The sequence below is a fragment of the Eulemur rufifrons genome, chromosome 3 (genome assembly GCF_041146395.1).
Source record: "Eulemur rufifrons isolate Redbay chromosome 3, OSU_ERuf_1, whole genome shotgun sequence".
Lineage (NCBI taxonomy): Eukaryota > Metazoa > Chordata > Mammalia > Primates > Lemuridae > Eulemur > Eulemur rufifrons.
This window is the reverse complement of record NC_090985.1, coordinates 81,529,839-81,548,782: the sequence shown is the minus strand read 5'-3', so window position 1 is coordinate 81,548,782 and position 18,944 is coordinate 81,529,839. Positions and strand designations below refer to the sequence as shown.

Sequence of the window (18,944 nt, the reverse complement as noted above, 5' to 3'; positions counted from 1 at the left end):
ACATACCAAATTGCTTCCAAGTATATGAATGAACTAGACTTCTCAGGATTCCTAGACTCTGTTACCAAAATCTATATTGTTTTTCCTTGCCTTCCTTAATTAGCTAACTCCTAGTTAACCTTAAAGATTCAGTTGAAGTGTCAATTCCTCCTGGAAGCCTTCTTTGGTGCCCCCATCGGGGTGAGGTGCTTAGTTCTCAATGTTTTCATAGCACCATATGGACAACACATCTATGATTCTTTTATTCCTTTGTCTTCCTCTTCTACTAGGCTTACAGTCTATTAGACTGACTGTCTTTCTCTACTTGAATACAACATGTATCAAAGAGTAGGCACGCAATAAATGTTTGCTAAACGAGTAAGACCTCACAAAAGTCCTTTCATTTGCTATTATTATCTCTATTTTGCAAACAGAGAAACTAAGGGAGGTCCAAGTGCCTTGCCCAAGATTACATAGCTTAAATCATCAGAACTAAGATTTGAACCAAATGTTCTGACTGTAATGGAAATTATTTTCCCACAGAATCTTTGCTTTTGGGAAGCCATTCTATAAAATAATTGTGCTCTGCTTAGTAGTTTGGATGAGGACTTCCCCAGGCTGGGCATATAATCCAGGCTTGGCCAATTAAAGTATTTCCCTACCGTAAACCCAGTCTGAATGATGAGTTCCAGGATGGAGAGTCTACTCAAAGTGTTTCTGGGGACTTTCCTAAGAACTAGCAAAAAAAAAAAAAAAACCTGCCCTTCATCAGTATAAGAAGCCTATAGACTATGTACCGTAAAAGATATAGCAAATGGAGTCAGCTGCTCTGAAAATAAAGTCAAGCAGAAGAAAAATGAAACAAGAGCTAGAGAGAAATGCAAAATGAGAAAGAACAACGCTAAAGCCTGACATCCAACCATACCTAAAGATCTCCCCAAGACACTTTCTATTTACATGGGCCAAAAATTCCCATTTACATATAATCTAGCTCGAATTGTGGCCCTTTGGAAACCTGCAACACCAGACCAAGGGGCTTTCTGGCCACTTGCCATGCAATAACACCTCGTGTGACTATACAACATTGATAAACTATCTACAGGAGGCCTGATTTCAGCCGGTTTGTTCCTTGAGATAATGTATAAAATTTTTTATAACAAAGATAGGAGAACAAAAGCATAAAGTGTTCTCCAATCTTTGCCTTGTACTTTGTCATATGAATTTTTACATGCATTCTACCTTTTATGTTAGAGAACAGTGCCTCAAATGAGAAAAAAAAGGATGTAACTGGATGTACTCATTGTCAAACATCTTGGGTATAATAAAAGGAGAAAGGTACTTCAGAATCCAGGTCACATCCAGAGTTTGCTCATGGATAAATGTTTTTTCTCCACCCACCATGAAACAGAGCAGAGAAACAAAATTAGTTCTTTTAGGCCCCTGAATGAGTTCAAGTAAAGAAACCCCACCAGTAAAGAACGGTGGGTGGAGCATGGATAATATCTATTACTTAATATTATTTTAAGTGGAAAATAAGAAGATCTTTTCAAAAATGCCTCTAAATGATATGTTTCTTGGACTTCTTAACCTTTCATTCCCTGCCTTAAGAAGCTACTGATTAATCTGGACTCTGACAAGGAAAAGAAAGTCTCACACCTTTGGCTCCAAATTCCCTAGCATATAACCAAAATGTTGTCATCTATAAATTCAGGTCAAGTGTAAAACCATAATTTTAATAGCCTAATGAGTAACGGTTAGGTTTACTCTTTTGTGAGCAGAGCTTTTAAGTTGAAACATGGCTTGTACTTCCCTATATTCTTAGATTTACCTTTTTTGTGATCTGAAAAATTTTTAAAGGCTCTCTAAAAATTTGAAGGGAAAGTTCACTTTGTCCATTAATGGGAATGGCCTAAGGCACATCCTTTATTTATGACTTTGAAGAAGTTATAAATAAAATTCTTACACCCCTCATGACAACCATAGAATTAGATCTTGGAACTAGAAACTGCTAAAAAAGGAAAAATGCCAACATTCTTAACAGAAAATCTAGAAAAGAAAAACAAAAATCAAACCATATGACCCCTGTCACCTCTGATTTCATGCATCAACTCCTCTCCCCTTGGTTCACTCTGTTCCAGCCACACTGGCCTCCTGGTGGAGGCATCCACGTGCCAGGCACACTCTGCCTCAGGCGCTCTGGACTTGCTTCTTGAGTCTGGAACACTCTCTCTCCTGATATTCCCACTGCTTTTTCCTCTCTTCCTTTAGGTCTTCATCAAAAGGAACCTTCTCAGTGAGTAACCACCTCTTACTGACTGACTGCCTCCCCTACAAGAACATGAGCTCCATAAGGACAAAGATTACTGTCTGATTTTTCATTTAAAATTAATAAATTCACTAATCAAAACTCTAGCAAAATTTCAATAAAGGAACATAGACACAAAATGTCAAAATACAACAAATACTAAAACAATACTCTCATGAATCTATTCATTATAGTACATTAAAAATAAAATATCTTGCAAGTATAAAATAGACTAGGCATTCCTTACTCAGGTGACTATATCTATTGTACTGATGTGGGCAACTAGCGTTATTTATATTAAGGAACCTCATACTGAAGATAAAGGCAATGGGAATATTATACAGAAAAGGAAAGTAAAGCAATCATAAGAGAAATGTTATGTCTCTCATGCCTCCTACGTGGTGTGGACACCAAAAAGGCTGGGAAACCTGACACTGGATGCTCCACAGTACAGAAGAGGAAGGCAATGGAACAATATAGCCGAGATGAGAATAGCTGAGAGTTTAGGCCAGTTTAGCAAGGGGAAGATGGTAGATACTCTCTGGAAGCATTATCAGAGGGGAAAAAATGGACTAGAAGTCACCAACTACAGGTTTCAGTACCTGGTGTACAAGGGACATGACCACAAAGAGTCAAGAAACCAAAGGGCAATACAAGATACCCATAAGGGGTGAAGGCTTCTCCCTACCTAGGTTACAGTAAACTCCCCCGGGCCCACCTGAGAAGAAAGTGGGGAGGGGCAGAAGTCTAAGAGACTCTAAACAGTAACACTTAAAGGAACTATCTACAATTTGAATAAGACTAAATTTTAAATGGATAGGATTAAAAGTAATTTTTCCAGTACCAAGCAATATACCAAAAAGTATCAGATTATGTACAGACTAAATAAATATCTTCTCTGCATATCTGAGTTATAATATCAGTAAATATACAGAAACATAAAACAAAAGCATCAGCTGCTAATTCTGCAGAAGCAAAAAGAAATTTAAAAAAAGGCATCAGCAAATATCTGATCACATGTGGGAAAGAACTACTTAGGCATAAAAGCAGTAGGAGAAATAAGAAAAAAACAATCAATAGATTGGACCATATAACATTTAAAATTGTAGTACATTAAAAACAAACACAAAATTAAAAGTCTAATTTTTAAAAGCAGGAAAATTACAACAAATAAAACAGAATGAACACGAATATCCTCAACATATAAACATTTAGAAGCATTTAGTCAAGCAATGCAATAAAAATTAGCAAACTAAAACACACAAATCAAAAAGAATAAACATCTGAAAAACCTTTCAGCCTCACTAGCAGTTAATAAAATTGAACTTTAAAAAATACTACTTTTTAACTATCAATTTTTTTAAACTCTGTTGTCAGAGTAGAATAAGCATTCTCATACAAGAAATTATTACAAACTTTAATGTAATTGGGCAACACATTATTCTTTCTAATCTCAATATTCCCCTTATAGTAATCTATTTTAAGGAAATAATCAGTGATGTAAACAAAGATTTGTATATAAAGAGCATTCTTTATATTAGCAAAAAAAGAGGAGAAAGGACAATCTACATAATCAAAATAGGCATATGTTTATTGAATATACCTTATGAGATCATATGAAGCATTATGTAGCCATCAAAAAGATTTCTCAAGGATTAAAGATATGACAAATGGTCACTATATTAAGTGAATAAAGGGCATCATATTGCATACACAGGATATACAAATTATGATATATTCGTAGAAAGGAATACTATTCAGCAATTTAAAAAAAGGACAAATCCCAGATATAAACAATATGGATGAATCTCAAGACAAACAAAACAAGAAAACCATTATAGGCCGGGCGTGGTGGCTCACGCCTGTAATCCTAGCACTCTGGGAGGCCGAGGTGGGCGGATCGTTTGAGCTCAGGAGTTCGAGACCAGCCTGAGCAAGAGCGAGACCCCATCTCTACTAAAAATAGAAAGAAATTATATGGACAGCTAAATATATATATAGAAAAAAAATTAGCCGGGCATGGTGGTGCATGCCTGTAGTCCCAGCTACTTGGGAGGCTGAGACAGGAGGATCGCTTGAGCTCAGGAGTTTGAGGTTGCTGTGAGCTAGGCTGACGCCACGGCACTCACTCTAGCCTGGGCAACAGAGTGAGACTCTGTCTCAAAAAAAAAAAAAAAAAACCATTATACAAAGTGAAAGAAGCCAGACACAAAGTAAATACTGTATGAATCTATTTATATGAAATTCAACAATAGGTAAAACTAAACTATGATGACAAAATAGTGGTGCCTTCTAGGAGGAGGGAGTGTCAATGGCAAAGAGGTCTGAGGAAACTCTCAGGGGTGATAGGAATGTCTGTATCTTAATCTGAGTGGTGATCGCATGAGGATATACATAGGTAAAAAGTCACCAAATAAAGCATAAATACATATATTTATAAATAATAAAATTATCAAGATGTACACAAGATTTGTGCATTTTACTGCATGTATATTATATCTTTATAAAGTACAGCAGAAATTGCACATAAAGGACAACTTCAAGTTAGTTAAATATATTTGTATGCAAAGAAAAGAATGTAAAGTACATTAAAATAGTAAAGGTGGCTGATTCTGGTATTGCAAATTACTTATGCATTTTTTTAACCTTTCTGCATTTTCCACATTCTCTACAATGAGTTTTATATGATTTTATATGACTTTTATGATCAGAAAAAAATATAAATACTAAACTTTATTTTGAAACTTCTGTCATGCTTGTAAAAGAAAATTCTGTTACACTTAAAACTATCACAAAGTCATGCAATTTGCATAATGTCTTAGTAAATCGTTCTTCCCTCCAATAAATTTCCTGTAAATTACAAAAACTCATGTTTATTAATGCATTTAGACAAATCAAGAAAAACACTGAGGTCTGTTTGGTGAATGAGTAAGAAAGTCAACTGAGAAGTTAGTACTATAAACTGTGGAATGATTTTAAAACTTGGTCCTGCCTGCAACAAATACAGGGCTCTCATGACTCAATAAAAACTAGTTCCTGAATACTGTGAGGTTTTTTAAAATGTATTATTTTAAATAATCCTTGTCAGCCTAATTTATCTAAATTCCATGAAAAATGCCCAAGGTCAATTGTATTTACAATGAAAATAACTCTCTGAGTTTCAGAAACTTTTATAATATGCATAAAATAATAAATAAGAGCAAAACCAAAGAAGACATACAAACCTCTGATTGTACATGCCCCGAAAGTTGTAATTAGCTCTATAATTTGGGAATGGCTTTGGATCTAATGGCCTGTAGATGGCAGGCTCTCCCCTTTTCATAGCAAGCCCATTCAGTTCCACAGTTGGAGTTATACTACCTGTTTAAAAAAAATATTAAAAGCACACAAGTGAAATATTTCCACAATAAATCATGCAAGCTATATTTATACTACATTTAGTTACCATGGAGGAGGCTGAAGAGTGGATGGTCCATCTGTATGATTTTCTTAGGAAGTGCATAAACAAAGTAAAAGAATGAGAAAATTGTTTCTAATAAAATCTCTGGGGGTTCTGCAACATTTTCTGTACATTAATAACCAAAAATTCAAGAGTTTAGTCATACTATTAAAATAAAGTAAACAGATATTCTTAGATTTCTTAGTTTGGATATTACTTTTTAAAGTACTGAACTTCAACAATACTTACCCCAGAAAGCTTGCATGTGTTTAATCATTAAAAACATTACCTATGAATATTTTTATGTATACTTTGGTAATCAAATAACTAAACATAAGCAATGAATTCAGGGTCATCAGTGTTTCTTGGACTTATCTAACAAAAAAATTTTTTGGAGTTTTTTTAATAACCAACAAGACAACGTAAATATAAATGCTCTTTGTTGATAATATTTCCTGAAACTAAAATGTCATCTATTCCTAGCAAATCTTAAAAGGTATGTACAAGCAGCACTGTCGATAAAAGCAAGACTAGAAACAACCTAAACAACCATCAATGTGGCAACCAGTTATATAAACATCCATACCATAAAATATAATACTGCTATAAAAAATGAAGAATACATACATTGCTACCTTGCTTTTTTTCCCTTTAACTTAATGATATACCTTGGAGGTTACACCTTAGCGGTGTAGGATATGTTGTTAAATGAAAAAAAGCAAGGTATCAAATAGTGTGTATTTTACATTATCTTCTAAGAAAGATAAAAATACAGATATAAATACATACTTGTTTATTTTTTTAAAGAATAAACCTAAAACCAAAAAAAAAAAAAAAAGTTACTTCTAGGGAAAAGGCACAAACAGGAGAAAATGGAAGCTGAACACTGTTTTATAGATTTTATTTTGAAAACATGAACATTTTTACATAATTATAGAAATAAAATTCCATCAAACGGGAAGGTACAATGCCTAAAATCAAAAGAAAAAGTAAAACTCAATCTAACGGTGAACTGAATTGGTGACTTAATCACAGAGAGAACTATTTCAAATGACTTTAAACACCATAAAATACCCATAATGAGATACTAAAGAAGACTTTTAAAAAAGGAAACCTTAAACTATTTTCAGTAATCACACTATTAGTAACATGCTTTTAACTAGTAAGATGCTTTTGTTTAATTCAAACAAAATTAAATCAAAATGGGGAGAAAGTAATCTCTAAAAAGAACACAAAGTAACTAAAAGCTAACAGTGAATCAAATCGATGGCCTTAATCATACACAGAATAATTATTTCAAGTGACTTCAAAACACAGTAAAATACCTATATATCCTGAAGAAAACAAAATCTGCAAAGAAACTGTAAACTGTTTTCAGTACTATCATGCTGTTAGTAATATTAGGTATCTTATTATGAAATTATATATATATGGATTTGTATGAGCCAATAGTGAGAAAAAAATTATATATAGATATAAAATAAAGAAAATAATTATATTAATGTTAGGAACCAAGATTTTTAGCACATAAAGAGACAAATATAAAATCAAATACATTAAATAAAACCCTGTAGTCTTAAATTTGAATTCAAAATATCAGTATGAATTCATGATTTTATTTTCTCTTTAAAAAGAATACAGTATTTCTTAGCTCAATCCACTTAAGAGGCCTAAAAGCAATGACCAATCCATTAGCAATGAAGACAGCCAGGATTCTGAGTTTGATTTATGATTATCATTTCCCAATTTAAAAAAAAAAACAATGTTTCTTGGGAAAATGGCTGGTTCCAGATCTGGACATGATACTGATAAATAATGGGAAAGAACCAAGCAATTATCTTGCCTTTACTGAATAAACTATACTCAGAGCAAACAGATGAGGAAAAAGTTCTTCATCTATTAGCTAGAAGAATTCCAGCCATTAAATGCAAAAGGAATGACGACCCCCCCCCCCAAAAAAATCACCATTTTGCAACTCCTGATTAAAATAACAGATCTTCTAAGGCAATGAGCATCTGCAGGCTGCTACACCACTAGGTCAAATGTTGATGGGGAACTTGATAATGAATGAAGGCTAATGAAAACTGAACCCACTGATCAATTTTAAAAATAAGAGACAAGAAGTTAAGTGCCTTCTGTTGTCATGTAGTAGGATGCAGACAAAACTACCTACAAAAACAGTCTTGCCAAAAAATTCAAACCTGAATCTGTCTGGGTTATCAGTTTACAAGAAATACAGAGGATAGGCAAATAGGCTATACAACACCATAGGTATGCACTCAGCAAAACCAAGAATGTGGAAATTCTACAGGACAAATTACCTGCTTTCTTCAATAAATAATCTTTATTGAAAAATAAAATATGGAAAAGGATTCTAAATCTTAAAAGAAACTAAAGAGATATTATCAACCAAATGTAATAAACGGTCCTTGTTTCCATCTTTATTTGAATAAACCAACTATGAAAAAATTTAATATTAAGGAATTACTGTTTTGTATGCTGTATAATGATATTGTGGTTAGTTTTTTAAGAACTCTTAAAATTCAGTATGTATCTTAAAGATAAATTTATGGATGAAGTGATATATCTGAGATCTGCTTCAAAATAATCCAGGTGGACAGATGAAAAATAAGATTGGACGGTGGCCATCTGTTGATAATTTTTGAAGCTGGTGATGGGTACAGGTGGTGTTCACTATCTTATTCTCTCTACTTTTGTAAAAGTTTGAAAAATTCCGTAATAAAAAAATATACAATGTAAAATTATTATCAAGCTATTTTAAGTACCAAGAGGTTATTTAGTAAAACATATGTATATATGTTCTAACAAATCACAAAAATAAGTATAAAGCTTTTACAGAAAGCAAAGTTCATTGTAAATTCTGTAACATTTCATCTGAAGTATGTGTTCATACTATGCATTTAAGACTCCACTCACTACATACAAAAATGAGTCCACTTACTATAGCAGAGAAATTGGGGCTGGCATAAAGAACCAGCCAAGGGATGGCAGAGGCTGACACAAATGCACAATTGGCATCCAAGTTATGAGCAATCCATCAGGAGTCAATAATCACTTGTCTCATTTCTAAAGAATTAATGTAAAACCAATGAAGAGTATAATACGAACACGAACTAAATCAAGGTTAAGAAGGGAAAGCAAAAAATAAAGGGGGAATGAGGAGGAGGAAAGGAAAAAGATAAGAACAGCAAAAAAAATTAACCTAATGAATGGTATGTTCAATTAGTCCAAATCCCTAATTTAACACATGTTTATGGCAAAGAATAAGAAAGTCAAGCATAAAGGGATTCTCTTTTCTTTTTTACAGCATGTTACTGAGAGATAAGTTAAATGTACAAATCTTAAGCATACAGAGCTCAATGAATTATTAATGCAAACACTCATGAGCACCACTGAGGTCAAGATCTGAACCTTTCCATCACCCAGAAAGTTTCTTCAGCCTCTTTCCAGTCAATACCCATCTCCCCAAGCTACCCATTCTGACTTCTGTCAGCATAGATTAGTTTGCCTGTTCTATCTGAGTATATACTATTTCCTATCTTGTTTCTTTCCCTCTGTATAATAATTTTGTTGGATATCTCAGTATTTTAAGCTTTTTTAAATCACTGAATAGTATTTCACTGAATGAAAACACCACAACTTGTTTATTCTGCTGTTGATGGAATATCTGTGTTGTTTCCAGTTTGGGGCTATTATGTATAAAGCTACCTTGAACATTTTTTAGTAAGTCTTTTAGCAGACATATGTACTCATTTCTCTTGGGTACAGGCCTAGCAGTGGAATTGCAGGGTCATAAAGTAGGTTTATGTTTAACTTTATTAGAAATTTTCTAACAGTCTTCCAAAGATTTTTTTAACACCAAAGAGTAGTTTATGCCTTTAAAAGTTTAAATTTTAAATTTCATAAAGATTTCAGTTTAATAATTAACATGTTAATCAGCTGCACAAGATTCATGTCACTTTGAATTCTACTTTGCAAAAATCATATAGTCACAGTGTAAAATTCAAATGGGGAAAAAAAGGAAAACAAAAAGCTTGAAAGATCTTATCCTTTAAGTAAGATTAATAAGGAACCTAATGTGCTTGATAATCACCAGTGAGGTGATCCGAATGCACTGGTGAGATACACTATGTCTGTCACTCATACCACAGATTAGATTTTGAAATATGTAAAAGTGTTATGTTCATATCATTTAAATAAATAACCTTATATGAATTCCACATTTGAAAGTAAGACCATAGTATATTGTCCTCATAGAAATGTTAGAAACTGGTCTTTGTGAAGGAAATTAGAAGAGAAGCAGAAAAGCACAGATCACACCAAAAGGTTTCAACTCCTACAACAAAGTATCCCCATCTCTTTTATATAGAACTGCACTGACACCCCCACACGTGTACACTTTCTTTACCTAGGCAGTAATGCTTCCACAGACAACATTTACAGAGTAACTTCAAACTATGAGATGCTTCCAGGTGATACTAAGTATTACTGTTTCCAGTGTGAGAGTTAGAGCCAGGCTTCATAAAGATAATCATCACACAGGGCTCCTTGTATGTTAAAAGGTTACAGAGTTGAAACTAGAAACACATCACCAATTTTTAATGGTTCTTAGATATACTAAAAGAAATTTCTACATTTATCAGTGATACATGTAAAAAGGCTAATTAATTAGGTGTACAAATACATATATTAACAATTTTGTATTCCTGTACGTAGCAGGTGAAAGAAAATTGCTGTAACTAGTTTTCAAGAACCAACATATTACTAACACTTGAAACTGCTTTGTAGGAAGTTAGAAAAATCCCTGGAAAATAGCATTCACTCAATAAATATTTGTTGAATAAATGAAATGATTAATTAACCAGGGCTCCAAGGAGAAAAGGCTGGCTACAGGGCTGGGGCAAGGAAAATACAAGATGACCTAGGAATATATGATTATGCCAGAAAGTTAAAAGTGTCCAGAGAATGATGGAGAAATATAAGAAGGACACAGGAGTCAGAGCAGAGGGGCCATACCACTGGCCAAACCTGGGATGATCTGAGCATCAAAATGGATAATGATAGTGACAGATTATAAACCTATAAATAGAATAGGAATCCAAGAGTCTACAAATGATGAAAATAAACAAAAAAAAAAAAAAATGAGAGAAAAAAGAAAGCTCTACTCTTAGGTACCATGCCAACTAACAAATCTATATAGAACATTGAAATTAAAACATCACCCATTGGCAACCTTCGGGGTCATAATTGATTCTGACAAGATTTATCAATGAATGCTAAATCTGGAAAGTAAAAGAAAGTTGAATCAGGAAAAGAATATTTATATATATTTATATATAACCTCAAAATATCTCCTCAGAAAATATTTACTATTTAATATTAATAATTACTATTTAATAATAAAACATTCTTATTAATTAACTTTACAGAAGAGAAGCCTGGCATACTCTTCACTACATGACAAAAGTCATCACCAATGAGACAAATCAATATCAGTGTCTTCTGATATGAAACATTAAGATGAATCCACGTCATTTCTGTGGTATTCATGCTAAAAATGCATAAATTATGAAGAAACACCAGACAAACTCAATTGAGGAGCACTGTACAAACTATGTGGTCCCGTACTCTTCATAAATGTTATGGTCATAAAAGATAAGAAAGACTGAGGAACTGTTCCAGATGGAGTGGAGCAAAGAGAAATAAGTATATACAACACATGATTTTGATTAGATCCTTGATCTATAAAGGACTTCATTGGGACAACCAGTGAGATGAGAAAACAGTCTATAGATTAAATGGTAATGCCCATCAATGTTAACTTCCTGGCAGGAGAGTGTCCATGCACTTAGGAAATGCACACTGAAGTACTAAGGAATAATGGGACATCATATCTACAGTTTATTCCCAAATGCCTCAGATATGCTAACAATGAAGAATCTGGGCCGGGCGCGGTGGTTCACGCCTATAATCCTAGCACTCTGGGAGGCCGAGGCGGGAGGATCGCTTGAGCTCAGGAGTTCGAGACCAGCCTGAGCAAGCGCGAGACCCCATCTCTACTAAAAAATAGAAAGAAATTAGCTGGACTAAAAATATGTAGAGAAAATATTAGCCGGGCATGGTGGCGCATGCCTGTAGTTCCAGCTACTCGGGAGGTTGAGGCAGGAGGATCGCTTGAGCCCAGGAGTTTGAGGTTGCTGTGAGCTAGGCTGATGGACGGCACTCTAGCCCAGGCAACAGAGTGAGACTGTTTCAAAAAAAAAAAAAAAAAAACAATGAGGAATCTGGATGAAGCATACATGAGAGCTCTAAGTACTATTTCTACAAATTTTATATAAATTTGAAATTAATTCCATAGTTAAAACAATAAAAGAGAGGAGAAAGCAAAATAGTTTTATAATATGTCCCTGATTAATTGGAAGATCTACCATTCTGTAAACCCCTCTCCAGGCCATAACCACTATTTAAAACCCAGACTAATGTTTCCCCCTCCACAGACCCCTTGCTTATCAATAGTGAGTTACAGTCACATGGTTTACAACAAAGGGACCACTGCACTGCAGAGAGGAATGGACTGCCTTTACAACAAATGGTGCTGGGTTAACTGAATGTCCACATATTTAAAAAAAGAGGAAAAATCTTGAACTCTTGACTCTACCTCACATCATACATAAAACTCAATTTTTGACAGACTACAGATCTAAATTAAAAAGGTAAAATAATAGAGCTTCTAGAAATAATAGGTTATCTTCATATCCTGTGGGAGACAAAGATGTCTTAAATAGTACCCAAAAAAGTACTAAGCTTAAAGGAAAAGACTAATAAATTAGCATTCATTAAAATAAAGAATTTCTATTCATCAAAATGTACCATTAAGAGTATAGAAAGATATTTGCAAAACACACATCTGACTAAGATATGAATCCAGAATATGTAAGAAGCTTACAAGTCAATAAAAAATCTTTAAACCAGACAATGCAGTTTCTTTAAGTGGGAAAAATATTCCAACTGGCCCTTTATTTATTTATTTTTTTTTTTTGAGACAGAGTCTCACTCTGTTGCCCGGGCTAGAGTGAGTGCCGTGGCGTCAGCCTAGCTCACAGCAACCTCAAACTCCTGGGCTCAAGCGATCCTCCTGCCTCAGCCTCCCGAGTAGCTGGGACTACAGGCATGCACCACCATGCCCGGCTAATTTTTTCTATATATATATTTTAGTTGTCCATATAATTTCTTTCTATTTTTAGTAGAGACGGGGTCTCACTCTTGCTCAGGCTGGTCTCGAACTCCTGACCTCGAGCAATCCACCCGCCTCGGCCTCCCAGAGTGCTAGGATTACAGGCGTGAGCCACCGTGCCCGGCCCCAACTGGCCCTTTATAATAGAAGCTAGCCTAATGCCAACAGGTATGTGAAAAGACGCCCACCTTCATTAATTATTAAAACCACAATGAATTACTACTGTACCCCTCAGCAGAATAGCTAAAATTTTGAAAGCTGAAGATACCAAGTGTTGATAAGGATATGGAGAGCTCTCATATATTGCCGGTAGGAGGATAAACCGTTGTTTTTTGACATTATGTGTTAATAATGACCACATTCATAACCTATGACCCAACAGTTCCAATCCTAAGTCCATTCCCAACAGAAATGTATACATATAAGAATGTTCACAGCAGTATTATTTCTAGTAGCCCCAAACTGGAAATAATCCAAACACATATCAATAGTATAAGTAAAGTATGGTATATTCATGCACTGGAATTCTACACAGCAATATTAAATATAACACAGGTGAATCTCATAAACATAATATCAAGAAAAACAAGCTATCACAAGAGTACACCATACAATTCTAACGAACAGGCACAAATAATCTGACAGAAATCAGAATAGTGGTTTCCCCTTTGAGTTGCTTAATCAACGGAAGAGGACATGAGGGAGGCTTCTGAGCACTGGTAAAGCCTGTGGTAAAGTGTTCACAGTGTAAAAATTCGTCAAGCTCTACAATTGTAATGTGTGTACTTGTCTCAAGGTAATACTATATTTTAAAAGTTTACCCCCAAATATTTATTCATTCTCTCAGCTCACTGCAACATTTGACAGTGGAAATTCTTATTTCCACTAGACTTCCAGGTGCTCTCCTGTTTCCTTCCTCTGAAACTTTTGCTGATTTACTTCCTGCTATAATCTTCTAAATGTGGACTTGACCCAAAGCTCAGCACACAATTAACTGCTCTTGCTTTACATTATATGCCTTGGAGAACTTGTTCTATTTCATTCCAAATGCCACTCCCAAAACGCTTGCAGAGCAGGGAGCATACAGTACTCAATGAAAACAAATTTCTTTCTTTGTTTCGTCACCCATAAACTATGGCAATGGTTTCCTTGCATTTGGTATTTTCCACCTTCCATTCACATGTCAAACTGAACTTCCTAAAATACTCTTTTAAATGTATCATCCACTTGCTCCTAAATATTAAGTCCTGAAAACTACAGATACAATTTAATCTCATAAAGCTGGCACGCAAGCCCATCACAATCCACTCATACCTACATCTCCAGTCTTATCTCTTACTAGTCACTTACTTGCTTTAATTAAAAACCATCTACCAAAAAAAAATTTTTTTTGCCAAACCCATTGTCCAGATTTCTACTCTAATACCTTTCCTCATAGTATTCCCTAAGTCTAGAATATTTTTTCCCTTCCCATATACCTGCCTACTTTTCATGTGAGGCCCGTATCTTACTTCAACCACTTCAGTCCGTATTTATCACCTACAATACTGACAGCTTTTATTAAAATTATCCACTTGGCACTTACTCTTGACCATTAAGTTACACGTTCATGTGTAAGACTTTAAGATCCTCACTGAAAAGGATGTTTTAAAACCCTTAGATATATAAAAGCAAGTGCTTAATAAATAGTGGCAGTACGGTACAAATGATCAACCAATACTCTGAAGAGGTTTTTAAAAATTAAAAAAGTAGAAAGTCTCTTATCAATTTCAAACCGAACAGAATAAGTTTTTTTCTTTGTTGTAATAACATTTTGGCTTATTTAAGCTTACTTAATAAATACTGCAATCAGCTGAACATAAGTGAAGAGACTCGTATTAGGAAAGCCATGGATTCTGGAAAGGGTAGTCCTTGAAAAACCAGAGTATGTCTACCTAGCACAGGCCACATAAGAAAGAAATGATTGTCAATGTGAGTTGATTATAAGTATGTAAACTACAATTAAATAGATTACAGAGTCAGTAGCAGGCACAGTATCTTTCTTTTTACTCTATCATAAAAATACCTATGGCAAAAGGTAACCACTTGAATTAATAAGCTAACCAATGAATGAGTAAATGGATGTATGGCTGGTACTAAACTTATAGAAACTTTATTAACTTGATGTCATCAATTAATACACTATGGTCCAAAATATAGGTTTGACTCTTCCCAATAGATAATTGGACATATAATGCTGCTGGTATTATATACAATTCGAACAACTTTTTAAAATTATTCTTAGGAGCTTAAAATTAGAACAATCATTTACCTAGCAGTATTTTGCATACAGGTGGTTTTCAGAATTTGTGAGTTTCTTAATAAACTTTACATAAATTTTCTAAATTGAGTATCAATCATTTCTAAAATTTTTTACCAACAAGCAAAATAATAAAATGCTTAGGGCAAATTGTATAATTTTTTCTTAAACTAAATAATTTTTAATTAAAATTACATATTATGAATTTAAAAAGAGAAATTGATCATTTCTATTTTTATGTTAGAAAAAAAACTCAGTCAAATTTTCTGTGCTTTGTATTCAAATGTATTTTTGCCAACATTAAAAAAGTAAATAATGTACCTTTATAGTATCCACCAAAGCAAATTTTTAAAATAATTACAATTACCTTCTTCATTCCCTCCCCTTCAGTTATTATTTTGCTGCCTTATGTGTATGTGCAAATGTGTTCTATTAATACCTGTTGACTGTAAGACTGGACTGCTATAAATGAAACATACAGAGAATAACACATACAGCACACAACACAACAGAATGGAAATAGGTCAGTGCCATACCTGGGTTATTATTAACATTACTTTTGGCTGGTTTCTGAACCGGCTTGGGAAGCACGGATTCGGTCAAAGCTTTATTAGCAACAGCTTGTTGGGCTTTCTTTATACTGCTCCCCTCGGATTCCCATGTCTGCTCGCCAAGACTCAGCTGCACTGAGAACATCTTAGAAAAACATAAACAGACAAAGAAAACATTAAGAATTTTTCAGGAAATAAAATAGACTGAGAAAAAAATAAATATACCACAGAATCAGAATTTTAGAGCTACAGTTAACCTTACAGAGATCATTTGCAACAAAATGTTATTCTACCTAATAAAGGAATTTTAAGAGATTGTATCAAATACTGTTCTGTCCTATTCAAAAGCTTAATAGTGGTTCTAAGCATACATCATTTTGGGTAGAATAAATCAAGAAGAAATCTTTCAACTAAATAGAATCACATTGTTAACGTTATTCAAATAGTCCTTAGAAAAGAAGAATAAGTAGAAAGGGTAAGAGAAACTATGAAAGCGGGGAGGGAAAGATAAACTGTAAGAGAGGCCAAAAGGCCCTGTCTTCGTAACACTTTCATAAAATCTAATACCTTAAATACTATACTTTGCACAATCTAGTCAATGAATAAGGCAATCCTATTATATATTATATCACCAAGAAACTCTCAATCCCCACAACATTTAACCAGTCACTAAATTCTGTCCACTTTAACCTAATAAATATTTCTCAAATCTTCCTTCTCTCTCTGCCAAATGTTGCCCTGGATCCAACATTTCATCATCTTTAGCTTAGATGTAATAATCTCCCAGCTGATCACTGCTAAAACTAACTTCCTAAAATTCAGATCCAATTTCATCACCCCAATCAATACCAGGTTAAAAACCTTCACATATTCACATTTTAGCAGGGCACCATGGTTCTACCTGCCCATTCTCATTTCACACACATCCTTACTCTCACGCATCCTACATTCCATTCACACCATATTTCCACATGAGCCCAAAAATCCATTATTCACCTTTAAAATTTAGGACCAGGTTACATGATATACACATAATCAGTTTCACTCCACATATTTCTTGCTATTTTGTAGGAATGCCCAGTATCAACCCCAAAATACTTATTAATTATTACAAAGAAACAAATGTATCTTTGCAGAGAGAAAATCCAGTAGAAAATATCTAAGGTTGGTTTCATCAATAATCATACTAATTGACATCACGTGCCACCTGACATAATCCAGTGAGATGTACACATCAACAACTATGGAGTATTCTTGGCCGAAAATGTTTAATCTGAATCTAATCACAGGGCAGCAATCAGACAGATCTACATTATAGGATATTCTATAAGACAAATGGTCTATACTCCAAAAATGACAATGTCATGAAAGGAAAAAAACAAACAAAAGAATGCAGGGAGGCTGTTAAAGATTACAGGATGCGAAAGAGACATGAAAAGACATGATAAATATGTATGATCCTTGATTAGATTTGTAATGGGAAGCAAAAAAAGCTATAAGGACATTTAGAGGACAACTGGGGAAATTTGATTATGTACTATATAAAATAATAGGTTTATAAGGTTAAATTTCTTGTGTGATGATAGTATTGTGGTTATGCAGAAGAATCTCTTTAGGCCTACAAGATAGATATGTAAATGGTTAAGGGTGAAGTGTCATAGTAGCTGAAATTTACTTTCAAACTGTTCAAGCAAAACATGTATGTCCACATAGAGGAAGCAAGAAATAAAGAAATGTGGCAAATATATTAATGATTAGTGAATCTGAAAGATATGAGTGCCTATTATACTACACTTTCAATTTTTTTTAAGTTTACAATTTTTTCAAAATACAGAACTGGAAAATATTTACCATCATTTGAAATTCAAAATATATACATACCTATTAAAAACTATTAACTTTAATTTTATTCTAATTCAGTTTAAAATACATACCTATGCTATGGGTACACATGGGGTATATGTAGTGGTATAATGGACACTGGAGACCCAGAATGGGGGCGTTTGGGAGCGAGGTGAAGGACGGAAAAATTACCTGTTGGGTACAACGTACATTGTTTGGGTAATGGGTATACCAAAAGCCCAGACCACCACTATACAATTCATCCATGTAACAAAACCACTTGTACCCCTAAATCTATTGAAATAAAAATAAAAAATAAAATAAAATATATACCTAAAACTTATCTTTTGTTTTTTGAGACAGTGTCTCACTCTGTTGCCTGGGCTAGAGTGCCATGGCACCAGCCTAGCTCACATCACCTCAAACTCCTGGGCTCAAGCAATCCTACTGCCTCAGCCTCCTGAGTAGCTGGGACTACAGGCATGTGCCACCAAGCCCGGCTAATTTTTTCTATATATATTTTTAGTTGTCCAGCTAATTTCTTTCTATTTTTAGTAGAGACGGGGTCTTGCTCTTGCTCAGGCTGGTCTTGAACTCCTGACCTCGAGCCATCCTCCCGCCTCAGCCTATTATAGTTGTGAGTCACCACACCCGGCCCTAAAACTTATCTTTGAAACATTTACCTGATTTTACAATGATTTTTCAATGACTAGCTCTTTTTTCAAATTGGCATTTAACAAAGAACTTTGCCACAAAGATGAGAAAGTTTAAAGGCTTTCCATGATGTATAAAAGCTTTTTTTCCTATTTTTCTTCTATGGTGAAAGAAAATTAAAAAAAAAACGAGAGAGAAAGAGCTTTTTATATGAGATATATATGTGTATATACATAAAATCTCATATATATCTCATATGCTTAAAAACAGAAATACCCTGGTGAATATTAGAACTTGAGATTCCTGAGAGTATCAGGAAAACCTGTCTCCAGACCTGATGTATCCTAAACAACAATCACATAATCTAATTGTCTGCTGGGTATTTCCACAAGCTCAAGAGGTATAAAGTCAAATAAAACATCATCTCCTTCCACTCCTCCCCTTCTAAATCAGTTCACAGTCCAAAATGTTCCATCCATTATTCTCCTAACAGTTCAGGCTTTAAAGTAATGGGATAGAAAAAAGTATATCATGCTAACATAAATCAATGAGAAGTTAGAATGGATGTATTAGTATCAAAGTAGATTTCAGAGCAAAGACTACAACTAGTGGTAATGAAG

General features: G+C 34.2%; 1 protein-coding gene across 8 annotated transcripts in view; it reads right to left on the bottom strand.

The window, feature by feature from the left end:
* STAU2 (staufen double-stranded RNA binding protein 2) overlaps positions 1–18,944 on the bottom strand; it is a 291,848-nt gene that overhangs the window by 231,035 nt on the left and 41,869 nt on the right. For 6 of the 8 annotated variants that reach the window (XM_069465520.1, XM_069465515.1, XM_069465517.1 and 3 more), the window contains 2 exons: positions 15,814–15,973; positions 5,509–5,644 (listed from right to left, as the gene is read on the bottom strand). The exons of 1 other annotated variant lie outside the window; for it this stretch is intronic. In XM_069465520.1, the coding sequence (XP_069321621.1) occupies positions 5,509–5,644; positions 15,814–15,973 (296 nt within the window). Of the gene's footprint in view, positions 1–5,508; positions 5,645–15,813; positions 15,974–17,762; positions 17,821–18,944 lie in introns of those variants that run through there. One more of the 8 variants, XM_069465518.1, reaches the window with a different exon arrangement.